General features: G+C 30.4%; 1 protein-coding gene across 1 annotated transcript; it reads left to right on the top strand.

Annotated features, from left to right (window-relative positions):
- Positions 1-2567: 2567 nt before the first annotated feature.
- Positions 2568-13493, top strand: LOC111038272. Its single transcript, XM_022321306.1, is given in 9 exon segments — positions 2568-3022; positions 6843-7088; positions 7169-8019; positions 9075-9173; positions 10271-10371; positions 10487-10916; positions 12525-12706; positions 12805-12936; positions 12938-13493. Coding segments are annotated over 9 exon segments (2286 nt in total). The 5' UTR covers positions 2568-2988; the 3' UTR covers positions 13149-13493.
- The last annotated feature ends 200 nt before the right edge of the window (positions 13494-13693 follow it).

Genomic DNA, 13693 nt, shown 5'->3' with positions numbered 1-13693 from the left:
AACAGCATATTATTACACAATGCACGAACACAATAATTTTTCAGGTAATGGCCAGAAAAAGAAAGTAAAAGATTAGTAAATTCATAAATTAATTTTTATTTATTATTTCAGATTAATAGTTTGAAACTTTCGGAAAAAGTTAGAAAGAAAATGACAATTATTCAACAAGCTGTACACAGAATAAACTAAATTTTAATAAAATAAAATAAATGTGAATATTTTATAAACGAAAGTGTCCTCTTGATTCATAATAATCAACGCAGAGCTGAACCTATTAGAGTTATCGACTTGACATTTTGAGGATAGATTAATATTATAATTTCACCGTGTACTAAAAAAAAAATTTTTCAAAATTTTGATTTTAAATTGGTTGAAATCGGCGAAAATAAATGTTTATGTGTCAATTGTACATCTAAATACATATATTGGCACGGTGGCCCGAGGGTTTCTAATGTATTTTTTTTAGAATTTTAGATTTTTTTCTAGAGCATTATTATCCCACTCGAATGCTAATTATTAATCTGGTTCTTGCATCTGAAAACAAATTGTACATTTGTACCTATACACGATATTATTATATTGCGATCGCAATACCTGAATATATTAAAGATCCTCCCACACTATTCGACTAACTATAAAATCTAGACAAATTATGAATATATTTTAAAAATTGGAAGGTAGGCCCGAAGTTTCGAGGACTATCGGCGAAACGGTGGCGCGAAATGTCTGGCGGTGAATGTTAGGTGTCAATGATATAATCTTAACATTTAGTCAAAAAAATGTTTTTCTCGCTTCGATCTAAGATACTTACAAGTTACAACCTTTGTTATAACTCATAACTAATAAGTATCAGATTAGAACTATACAAGTATTTTTCAACACTTAACTGAATGAAAAACAATGAAACCACACAACAACTTTTTGTTTCAAATATACTCTTAAAATAAAATATATTATGATCTTTAAAACAAAAATTGTCAAAATATACACAGAAAATGTTGCGTATTTATTTGATCCCAAATATATTGTAAATTGTTAGTAAATTTTTAGTCACATTCACATAATCACATGTTATGACAAAATTAATTTTAATAAACATTGTTATAAATAAATGATTCAGAATTGAGCTACGGAGAGTATATTTATGTACATTAATATTATGTAGGTAATAGGTATATACTTATACACTTATACAGTTATACAGTTATATCAGCATGGCTGCATATATGTCATACCCACACACAATACTCATAGCCACACACGCGACACTCATACAAATTATAAATATACATTTATACATTTTTGTACATATTATGAATTTACAATCATAACGTGTATAAAATAGACATAATAATATAATATATTTGTATCGGTGTATACTAAATAAAACTAGTAATTGGTTGGTTCTCAAAATATTTGTTGATACTAAACTAATAATATTATTTAGTAAATAGTAAATAGTATCTAAGAATGAAAATTACAATTAATTATAGAACATTTTGTTTTCATCACCGAAAATTTGAACAGGTATATACGTGGCTATACAGCTGCGTATACGCGTGTATCGTCGTTTATTTAGTGAGTATATGCTAAAAAAAATACTAGAAAAGTTAGTATACGCCGTATGCCCTGCCAATACATCACTGTCTCTAGACATTACAGATCTATATATTTTATAAGGCACTGATCAGACAGTTCGACACTTGTTATGTAGTCGTAATAAGGCTCTGTTCAGACACAAGTCCATTCAAATGTCAATGTTGGGCTGGTGTTCAGTATTGCACCAGTCCAGGACCAATAAATATAACCACGTACTGACACCAACTGAAAACCAATTAATTCTACTCGGGATGTGGTCTACAATAATTATCATTGTTTTTGCCGTATTGAAATACATACTATTCGATCGAGCCATGATATTAGCTATGATGGGCGCTATTGAAACCACAGATAAATATAATACAATTATGTCGTAGTATCTGAGGTTGAAACTATAGGTTCACGACAACATTACAATATAATAACAAATAACAATAATATGTGGTGCCGCCGTGCAGTTAGTAGTGCACTGTTGTAGTTGTACGGCGTACGCCGTCATAATACAATACGGAATTTAACAGTTGTAGAAGCTAATTTTAGACTCCCCGGAGTATTTGCTCACGAACAGCTACAACTTACAAGTTGTTTTACGATTCTACACATCACAGGGAATACGGACGGCTAGCTATAATCTCCCCCCCCCGCACAAGATTACACAGTACCGTCCTGGGCTCGGCTCCCCGTCACACGTCCGCCGGTTCGTTTCCTGGCCATGTGCGCGATAACAACGCAAGGCGATATACGTGCGAGAACTAGAACAAAAACAGTGTTCTCGTCGAGCATGCAATTTCACACTAATTTACATTACCACTACGGTGGGCATTGCCTGTTGGAACAAAAGAAGTTTTCTGCGCGCTACGCGCCTGGCACGTAGTTTCTCGCTTCAATCAACGGGTGCGCTGTTTTCGACGTTCGATCGAATAAATTATTAACACGGCGGGGCTGTGGTGAATTTCAGGCGTTGTCGACTATTAAATTAGTGATTATACCGAATTTTCGAATGCGCGCGCCGCGCAAGACATCTTTTTCGTATATTTGTCGCGTCTGCGTAGCACCGCCCGTCGACACCGCCGGCCCGCCGTGTAGCTGTTCGCCCGACGGTTCCGTTGATTTCTATTTTAGTATTTTCTTCGGCTGCGTTTCCCTGCGATATCCGCGTTCCGCTTCGCTCGCTCCGTGGTTTCCGTTGTTACCGACGACGTCGACCGCGATATTAATAGGTATTTAATGTGTTGTGACGGTCGACGCTCAGTCGTTTTTTCGCCGTTTTTTCATTTTCTCCAGAAGCAACTGCCGCTGTCACTGATAGTTTGGTCGGAAAACGCATTTTGCTCCATCCCGATCCCCTTATCACCGATCGTCTAGAGACCGTCGACGGACACGTCAAAAATGACTTCCAACATCGGCGTTACGCCAAGCAAAGGTAATGATTTCAAACAACGAAACGATTGTACTCAACTCTAAGTACCGGATTTATATGCGCTTAGAATCGTTAAGTATGCATCCAAACGTGCAATGAAATGTCAAAATATGAATAATAAGGTTTCAAATTTTAACACGTTTTTCATCGTACCTATTTCGTAATTTTGAAGTGTACAGGGAACAATACCTACCTACATATTATTTATGCAGTAGGCACCAAAATACAATATTTCATTTTTGTTAGTGACTATGTATGTAGTATAAATTAGCAATTTACATGGTTCACGATTAAAAAACATTTAATTAGGTATCAAAGTGTATTCCATGTTAATTTCTGTAAAATTATGGTTGCCATTTGTTAGATGTACTTGAATGATGAGAAGCTACGTTCAGCTCTGGTTATTAGTGCATACTGGTATTTAAAATTGAATAAAATAAACAATTTATTTTATACAAAATGATTTTGTAAACATGCCCACTCCCATTTTTCCTTTAATTATGGGTACCTAAATTTATTCAAATTTTGATTTTTATAATCCTTAAGTACCCATGGGTTAGGCATTTAAATAAATACCATATTTTCAAATTGATAATATTTTTTGTAGGTACTACTTAAGGGGTGCCTGTGGCGATTTGAACTTCTAGTTTTCAAATGAGTATCCCCCCTTTTTTACTGCAAATTACTTAGTGATTGATTTCTTAAACATTTTGAGGTATCTAATTCAATAATCTAATAAGTAGTGTTTGAGTTATTAAAATGTTTATACTATGGATAATTGTCCTTAAATATAATATTACAAAAATATAAACTATAATTAATACCTACCTATGTAATATTAGAATAAAATGTAATATTCATTATACTAGGATAATTTTTACAAAGTATTTTTATTAAGAAATAAATTGTAAGACTAATATTTTTAAATCATCTAAGCCCCCAAATCTGCTTAACCCATTACCATATCTATATTAGCCTTGGTAGTTACACCAAGTTATATATTTTTACATGACTCAAAAACTACTCATTGAAATTTTAATTTAGATACATGAAAATTCTCAAAAAAATATCTGCTGAATATCTAAAAGTGAAAAAGTGGGGTTGCTGTTTGAAAAACAGAAGCTTGTAGTGTCATAGGATCATCCTTTAAGTGGTACAAAAATCTCAAGTATTCGAAAATATGTTCTTTAATTTTAAAATGTATTTAAAAGTTGTGTGAACACATTTAAAAAATTACGGTGTCTATATTTTATTTAATATAAATATACCATATCAAATTATTTTGGATTATAAGGTGAACCAATTTTTCACTTATTAAAAGTATAAATTTATGAGAGGCAAGAGTACGATAAAGTATGATATGTAGACATTTATTATACAACCAGGATAAATCGAGGAGCCCAGACATTATTTCTCCAATTTTTTTTATAATTCTATAGATCTTGATTTTCTTATTAAAAACATAATCAATAATTTATTCATTTCATTATGATTATACTAATATTGAGAAAACAATTTTAAATTATGCCACTCGTGTTTTTTATTTCTCTGCCAACCATCGTGAAAAATACATTCAATATATAAAATAATGAGTTTAAATAATGATGTAATGTTAAAAAATACCCAATTCGCGTTTGCAATATGTCTCTGAAGTACGAGGACAAGAGTATATAAAATATGTAATACTATTTTATTGGTAATCTCAAACCGTTCATCCAATTTTTAACTCTAATACTTTTCTCTTTACGACAATTCTTTAGTTGACATCATTATCTTGACCCTTTTAAAAATATTTTATGGCCATTTTCATGGCAAAATTGTATTTCTTTTATGGGTAGCATAAAATCAAATGAGAATTCTCTAGAACCTATATTTTTGCATTATAAATATTAAAATATATAATCGATGCACATATATCCTGTTAAATTTTGTATTTAATTTGTGAAATATAATCGGTGAATTATAATCATAATATACCTGTGTGCTTCTGTGATAAGTTGATGCATTGTTGTACGACCTTAATAATTTGAACACTATCTAACTATCTGTAACAACACACGTTTCTTATTAAGAACTGTCTTTTTATTATATAACATTTAGGTTATCACATATCTCATCATTACATCTCTCCCCTGCTTATGAGTGAGAACTGAAATTTTAATTAAACTTATTAACTAAACAAAATACAAAATAAATTAGTGACAATGTAACAAATTATTAACTAATAGTAATGTTTATCAGTTTAAACAGTGTAATCTTCAAAATGTTTTGGAGTTCTCTTCAGCCTTTCACCTTTCCTTGGTTCTTCAGTAGTGATTTTTTTAAAGTGTGATGAGTTCCTGGTTACTTGTCCTTGGTCATCTCTTCTCCCAGTGATCATGGTTCCCTTGACTTCAACTATCTCCAGAGGTTCTGGGTCGAATGGTGTTGAGTATTTATTTACTTCCTTTTGTTTAACTAGTACTGTGTCTCCAACTTCTAGTTCATGCTCTGTTGCTGCATGTCTTGCGTCACTGTTTGTTGCACTTATGTTTTTATTCCTTGTATCGTTTTGTCTTATTCTTGTGTCTGTTTCCTCATCATCATAATTTGTCTCTATGTTTTTCATTTCTGGTAACCAAGTCCTAAATTTTCCTCTGAACATTAGTGATGCTGGTGTTGCCTTTTTGGTGGTATGTGGTGTTGTTTGGTATGACATCAGAAACTCATCAATCGCTTCTTACCATTTCTTTTGAGATACTATTGATGTTTTGATTGCTTTACCTAATGTTCTCGTGAAATGCTCCACAGTCCCATTCGCTTGTGGCAACATGGCATTACTTTTCTGTGTTTAATTCCAAATGAATTTAGAAATTGACTAAACAAAATCCCATTCATTGGTGGTCCATTGTCTATTTAATGCACTCAGGTAAGCCAAATTCCATGAATATTTTTTTTAACTCATAGACTACTATTTCAGTCTTTAAATTATTGATTATTCTTACTATTGGAAGGTTTTTGACGTTATTTCATTTATATTTAACGCAATTTTTAAAAGTCCCAACTTTACTGAAGTTTCATACCCTAGTAATGATTGGTTATTACCTTTTACCACGAATATGTCCACTATTTCTTCACGGTCTAACATCTTGATTGTTGTTCTTACTTTTTCTATGACTTCAAGTGGTTTCTTACTAGAGTATGCAAATAACTTTTGAGATACTTCACTTTCTTTTTTTTTATAATTGATTTTATTTCTTTTCCAGGTTTCTTCTGATACTATATTACAACTTGATCCTGAATCAATTAAAAATTTAACATATGTGCCACCAACTTAACATATTACCACATTTGTCACAATCTTTTTTTCCTGATATTTGTGTGTTGAAATACCATTGTTCCATCTGGTGGATTACCATGCTCTGGTATTCCAAAAAAAATATCCTGTAGCTCTTGTCCACCTCTGTGCAGTATGATAGCTTGCTTTTGCGTATCCTTCGTTATACTTTGAGACAAAATAAATATCATTATTGATCTCTTCAATTTTTTCCAATTGGAAGATTCAAAAGGTAGTATGTAGTCTTTATCCTGTTCCATCGCGTTTTCCGTTTAACGCAAACACAACTTTTCCCGTTGACCGATTTAACACAAGTACTCACTTTTGTTTATTTGCTCATGAAACTAGGCTACTTTTTTTCTACAAATTATACAAGTTACATTTTCTTTTTTCCGACTGAGCCATTGTAGCAACACACGTTTCTTATTAAGAACTGTCTTTTTATTGTATAACATTTTAGGTTATCACATATCTAATATTATAATAAATTTTATAATTAAATTATAGAGATAAGTGTTAAAAATGAAAATGATGATGCTGAAATCAATGCTATGGCTCTTAAATTAAAAGAGAGTTATCGAAAAAATGCTGTAGCCACAACAAAACAACTGAGTGCTTCTCCGGCTAAGGTTTATGCAAATAGAGCCAATAGAACAGTAACTTTGGCTATTAAACCAATCACAACTAATAATACACAAAAAAAAAGTCAAGAAGAATTAACTAATGATTGTGAAGATGCAGAAAGTAGAAAAGGTGAGTTATCCAGAATAAATTCATGTTTTGAAATTTTCCATGAAGACACTTAATATTAAATATTCTTTTGTACAATATAGCTAGATTTTCTTGGAAATCAATCGCAGGATTCCATGTACCATATATCATACGTTTGATTAATGGTGAACATTTGAAGTTTGTATCGACACGGATGGCTGAAACTCAACTACTATGCAATTATTTACATTATTTACATTCAGATATTTATAAGTCATGCACATCAGTGAAGTGTCATTTTATCACTGATTCAGAAGCAAAGTTATTAAATGACATCAATCTTAACCATACTAATTGTGTGTATGGAAAAGAAATGTTCTTTGCAGGAAAAGATTTTATTGCCCGTTTAGAAGATGTTCATGAGTTTTATAAATTCATAGAAGTATGCTATAAAAAATTACTGTGCAATATCACTCCAGATCACAATGAAATATGTGGTTTTATACGTATTAACTCTGAATCTGTTGTACCCTATTGTATTAATGATAGCCAAAAATATGTTCCACTATTCTACTTTGAAGGCGAAACAGAAAACCTAACAAATCTAAGTATAAAGTTGGAAAATTGGAAGTTAGCCTATCTCAAGTTCTGTTGTAAAGTTCAGGGTATCAGAGATGAGTTATTTGATAGTGACTCTTGTACAGTGACCCGCCTTGATGATATCAAGCATTATTTTCTATCAGATACACATTTTGAAGAATATTGGCCAGCTAAGGTGGTTGATACATATCTTCTAACTAATGAGAAGTCTACCCATGTCAGACCATCTGGTGCCTGGATCAGAGCCCCCCCTGAAGTAGTACCTACTGAAAACACAATTCCTCACACTTTAACAGCACCAGCACCAGTTATACCACAGAGTATGCCAATGATTATGAACACCTATCAAAACGGATGCCCAGAAAATCAAATGGTATGTGCTATGTGCTTGGTTGATTACATTTTTTTTATACTTTTGGTTATTTAAAAATAAAATTCCTTATGTTTTTCACAAGGTATTCAAATGTATAATTTATTACTATTATTTTTAGGCATTGACTATTAAATATTAATAAATAAATATGTATATCAATTGGACCGGACGTAGTGAGAAAATCGTTAAGTCAAAAATGCTGAATTTTCAGGAGAAAAAAAAAGGTTCCTAATCCTTAAATATTTTTGATTTTATTTGTTAGAATAGCTTTTTCTATCTCATAGACATTTATTTTCAGATTTTCATTCAACTTAAAGTCTTAAGAGGACCCTATACCCGCATGTGTTGTCTCCGCCTTAAAAGAATGTAACATATCAAATTTTATGTTCAGCAGATCACGTATAGCTCAGTTAGCTTAACAATTAGAGTGAATTGACCTCTTATTAAAATTAAAGATAAAATTATTACAGAGTGCTTCTCCTGGGCTTTTTATTATATTTTAATTTTAAAGAGAGTTATGAGTATTTTAAGTTATACAAACAATTTACAATTTTTAAATACTCATAACTCTCTTTAAAATTATAATATAATAAAAAATTCCATGAGAAGCCCTTCGTAATAATCTTACCTTTAATTTTGATAAAAAGTCAATTTACTCTAATTTTTAAGCTAACTGAGCTAAACATGATCTGCTGAACTTAAAATTTGCGATGTTATGCTCTTGTAAAAAGGAGACAACACATGGGGGTATAGCGTCCTCTTAATTATTTTAAGACTTTTTTTGAGTGACTTGACATAAATGACACAAATAATATCTGGACTTAACACGTTCTCACAACGTCCACCCAATCAATTGTTAACTATTTTAGACCTAATAAAATAATTTATAAGTAGAAAGAATGATTTTAAAATATTAAGTTTAAGTTTTTTACATGCAATTTTGCTTTTTTTTTTTTTAATTATTCTAACAGTGGTGCAGCATGTATTTCAATTAACTCATTTTTTTCTATAATATGTCATCCTGGATTCTCTATAAATATATAATGCTTCTGCAGGTTAATTCACATAGCACTGAGGACCAACTGCTATCATCAACTCGTGCATATTCTATTGCAACCAGAAATCAAAGTATGGCTGCCCAATGCTATAATGCGGTACTTATTTTTAAACTTTCAACCAATTATCTGTTTTTTAAAGCTCACAATGTAATATACTTTTGACTTTATAATTTTGTCACCATTAAAAAGATAACCTCTTTAAATTTTTGTTTACTACAAACAATTTCTACAATCTAATGGTCATTTTTTAGTTAGTAAGCCAAACAATTTTTTAATTATATTAAACATTTTTTAAATATAAATTTCAAATTTAATAAAAATATTAACTTCAAATTTGACTTTATATGAGATAATAATTTTAAGAGTTTGTATTCAATAGTAGGTTGTAACTTGTAATACATTTAAAACAATTAATATTACATTGTTGGCTATATATATAAGATGAGTTTTAAGCATGTTTGCTCTATTCTTATGCTTTAATTATGCATGTATTCAAATTCTGTAATTTTTAAATACAATCGAACACCATATTTTCACATTCTTGAGATTTGTTGTACCACTTAAAGATGATTTTACGACAATACAAACTTCTGTTTTTCAAGTAGGACCATTTTTTATTATTCAGCAGAACTTTGATCCATACCAATCAAAATTTGAAAGTGTAGTTTTTGAGTTCTATAATTGTGTGTGCTTAGGATAATGTCTGTATGGTAATGGGTTGAGTAGATGTGAGGGCTCAGAAAAGGGGCTTATTTGAAAATGTTAGTAATAACGCATTACCTACTAATCTATCAATATAAAATAAATTATTTGTAGAAATGGTCCAAGTATAACAAATATTTTTATTATATTTTTGTTAAACCATTTTCATGACTCATAATCTACCCATCAGAATTTTGATTAAGATACAACAACATTTTCAAAAAACGATCAGCTAAGTAAACAGGGTGGGTTGTCATTTGAAAAATTTAAGTTTGTATCACTTCAGGACACTCCTTAAGTAGTTAATAAAATATCAGGAATTTAAAAATATTGTCTTCAAATATACTTGTAAATTTTAAATTTTAAATTTGAATAAATGTATTATGGACAGAGAAATTAGGGATGAGCATTCTTAAAAAATCACCTTGTATATAATATATATATTTTAGTAAATAAACAGTTTTTACATTTGGTTTTCATTGGATTTGCAGGGTCCAACGATGTCTCAAAGCAATATTTTGACAAACAGTATGGGCCATGTTGTTCCACCACTGCCTCTACCTCCTGCAGGCAGTACAACACCAGTAATTGGGTGAGTGTAATCAGAATAATATAAATAATCGAATTTGTGAATATCTAAGAACAGAAAAATAAATAAATTTTACTTATGGTAATACTGTCTCATACTCAAACATTGTACCTATTAGCTCATGTATGACAACTGTGTACAATCCAATGACCAATGGCAATGATATGTCACACTCAAATCAAATTCGTCAATTGTATGGTCTACATGCTATTAACAATAGCCAAGCCCACCAACAGTTGCAGCAACGGCAGATACAACAGCATCAACAACAACAGCAACAGATAATGACTACTCCTCAAACTCAGCAGTCATATAGAAGGCAACCCGTGTATGGTCGTTTCACCAACACTCAACAGCGTAACACCTTGAGAAATGTTGGGACCATTGGAATAACTATTTCCACTGAAATCATTGACTTATCAACTCCACCATCTAGCCCTGTTCATTCAACTGTACAAGAGACTTCTGTCCACCCTAATGTTGGATGGGAATTTACAAGAATACCTAATCAGATGTGGACACAGAGCACATTAAGTAGCGCATACAAGGTTAAAATAATAATATTTATTAATTGCCACCATAAAAAATTATAAAAGTCATTAAAGTATTTAGTACATGCAAAAATTGCAACACATCCTATAAGCATATGCTTGGTATGTGGATGAGTTGAGGTCATTCAATTAATATAAAATAAAGTATCTTACAAAATTAAACAGAATATTTTTAAAAAAATAGATAAAAATTTAAATACTGCTATAAGAAATAGAGATTAATGCCGGTATGGCCTTTATACAAGAAAATTCATCTGAGTTAGAACACTAACATTATTTTTATATTGATTAAAACAGAGAACTAGAAAAATCATTTTTGTTGTACTTGGTAATTATATTACACCTTTACGTATAGGGCTTTGATTAGGTACCACAAGAGTTATTAAAAGGAACATTGAGGTTATTTTTACCTTTTCATCTCATGTTATAAGTATGAGAAGGTTGATAGTTGTTAATAATAGTTTTAATTTTAAATCTATAAAATTAAGTTTGACGTTTATATAATGAATTAAATTGAAATAATTCTTATCAAAGAATTAATAGTAATATTTAATACATAATCGTGGCTAGAGAAAGTACAATGCCATACCAATGAACCATATAAATAAAATAATTTTGCTAGAGCTAAAAAAGTACTCTTTCATTTTTTAAGTAAGATATTACAAAGTATTTTTAATTAATCTACTATTATAAGAATATGTACATATTGATAAATCTGTACTAAAATGTATTGTAAGTACTAATGTAGTTGGTAATATTTTTGAAAATAACATACTTAGATTTATTTAAATTGAGTTGTAGATTATTATTGTCATACTATTGCTTAATTAAATCAAGATAAATATTTGCTTCTTTTAATAAATTATTACAATTTTTGATGTTTAATATTTAATATTTTAAGATTGAATGATGTTATTAAGGCCTAGAATAAAATAATATTATTTTTCAAAACTTTATAAAATATAGATACCTTTTTTTTACATCGGATAATGTTACATACTGTTAATCTGTTTTTATATTTAAAATCAAGTTTACATGTATTTACAATAATGACATTTTTATCTAGAGTTGTGTCAAACGTCAGTCAATTTTGTATCGCATAGATACGTTTATAATGTTCATTAAATAAATATCAGATACTAATAGAGATTAAACATTAAATTTATGATATAATATTTTGATAGACTACGTTGTACATAAATGTTTTGTATTTAAATGTAACTGTCTGCATTAGACATTAGTTTCTCTTATCTGACCATTTAAATTTGTATAGTTTTTCTATAAACCAAATGTGTATACAATATTTATCTTTGGTAATAAAGTTATGTTTTATACTTAATATTTGTGGAATATTTCTTAACTTCTCACAATCAATCAATATTTTTACTTTATTGATCAATTGCTATATAACAATAAATAGCAGCCCTGTATGTTTTAAATTAAATTCGAAGCAGTATAAACACAATAAAAACCTACCGTTTAGCCTTATTTGCTGTACAGAATACGGAATAATTTTGTTTTAAAATTTTTATATGTGTATAATCTTACGCTTATTTTGGTAATAAATAAATAAATAATGTACCTATATAATATATTTCAACACAGATCCAAAAAATGACACTTCAAGGACAAACAATCCACTGCATAAACGCCAAACCTTATATGTATTCAGATTTGATGGTAACCTTAGATGACCTAGTTCAGATGGTGTTACCTACATGCACTGTTGCGAGATGCGCTCACATCTTGAGCAAATACTTAAAAACAACGATATTCAGTGGCAATTTGTAAGTATCTTTGCTCCTCCTTTTAATCATCATCAATATCCTCCAATTTCTCGTTTAACAGCGAGGTTAGTAAATTTTATTCAATGTTTGTTTAACAGTGAGCAATTAGCCGTATTGCGAGATAATGGACGTCTCAGGTCAATGTGGCCAGAAGACACGCCGATGGCCATGCTGCAAGACATAGCTCGAGTGTTTCTGCAGTTAAGGACATTGGTGTTGCAAGATGAACAAATACAGCAATTATACCAATATGCGGATGTGCCATCAAAGAGACAACGCAACATCTAAGAATGGGCAAGGTATGGCAGAAGCTGACCCAGCTAGTGGTAGACAGCAGTGGTGGTGTCACTATCCCCCTACAGCCATCACTGGTTGGTACCCTCCGACAGCTACAATTGGCCTAACACCGGTGCCAGTCCGCATTACCCACTTAACTTACTGATGCATAATGTCTACCAGAACCAAAGCAACTGCCCTCCTCCCCTTTCCGTACATGTAAAAACTACTACCACAGCATAAGTAATCTGTGTCTCTATGAAATTTACTCTGATCGTCAGTTTTGATTACCTCATTAATTTATAAATCTTTGAGTATTATTATTATTTATTATTAAATGAAATCCTATCAAATTAAGATTATGTCGAACAACTATGAGATTCTAATTCTGAATACCAATATATTATATTATTATACTTTGGTGTTTTGTTCCTATAAATAGTACGTATACATTGATATACATAATGATATGTACTAACAAAAAAAATATTTATGTACCCGAATCCGTGTCGTTTATATATTATAATTTACTATTAAAATAATATTGTTATATTTATTCAAAGTATTAATTTGAATTTTAGTTTTAAATATTTTATTGAAAAGTGAACACTTGTAAAATAATTAATTGATTATATTTTGTTTATATTTAGCTTTTGTATTGGCCAATAAAAAGAAAATTGGGATTTATTATTTTGATTAATGTTGTTATTT

Source organism: Myzus persicae, unplaced genomic scaffold, assembly GCF_001856785.1.
Source record: "Myzus persicae strain clone G006 unplaced genomic scaffold, MPER_G0061.0, whole genome shotgun sequence".
NCBI classification, from domain to species: domain Eukaryota; kingdom Metazoa; phylum Arthropoda; class Insecta; order Hemiptera; family Aphididae; genus Myzus; species Myzus persicae.
Note: the sequence above shows the minus strand (reverse complement) of the source record. Positions and strands in the feature narration are given on the sequence as shown.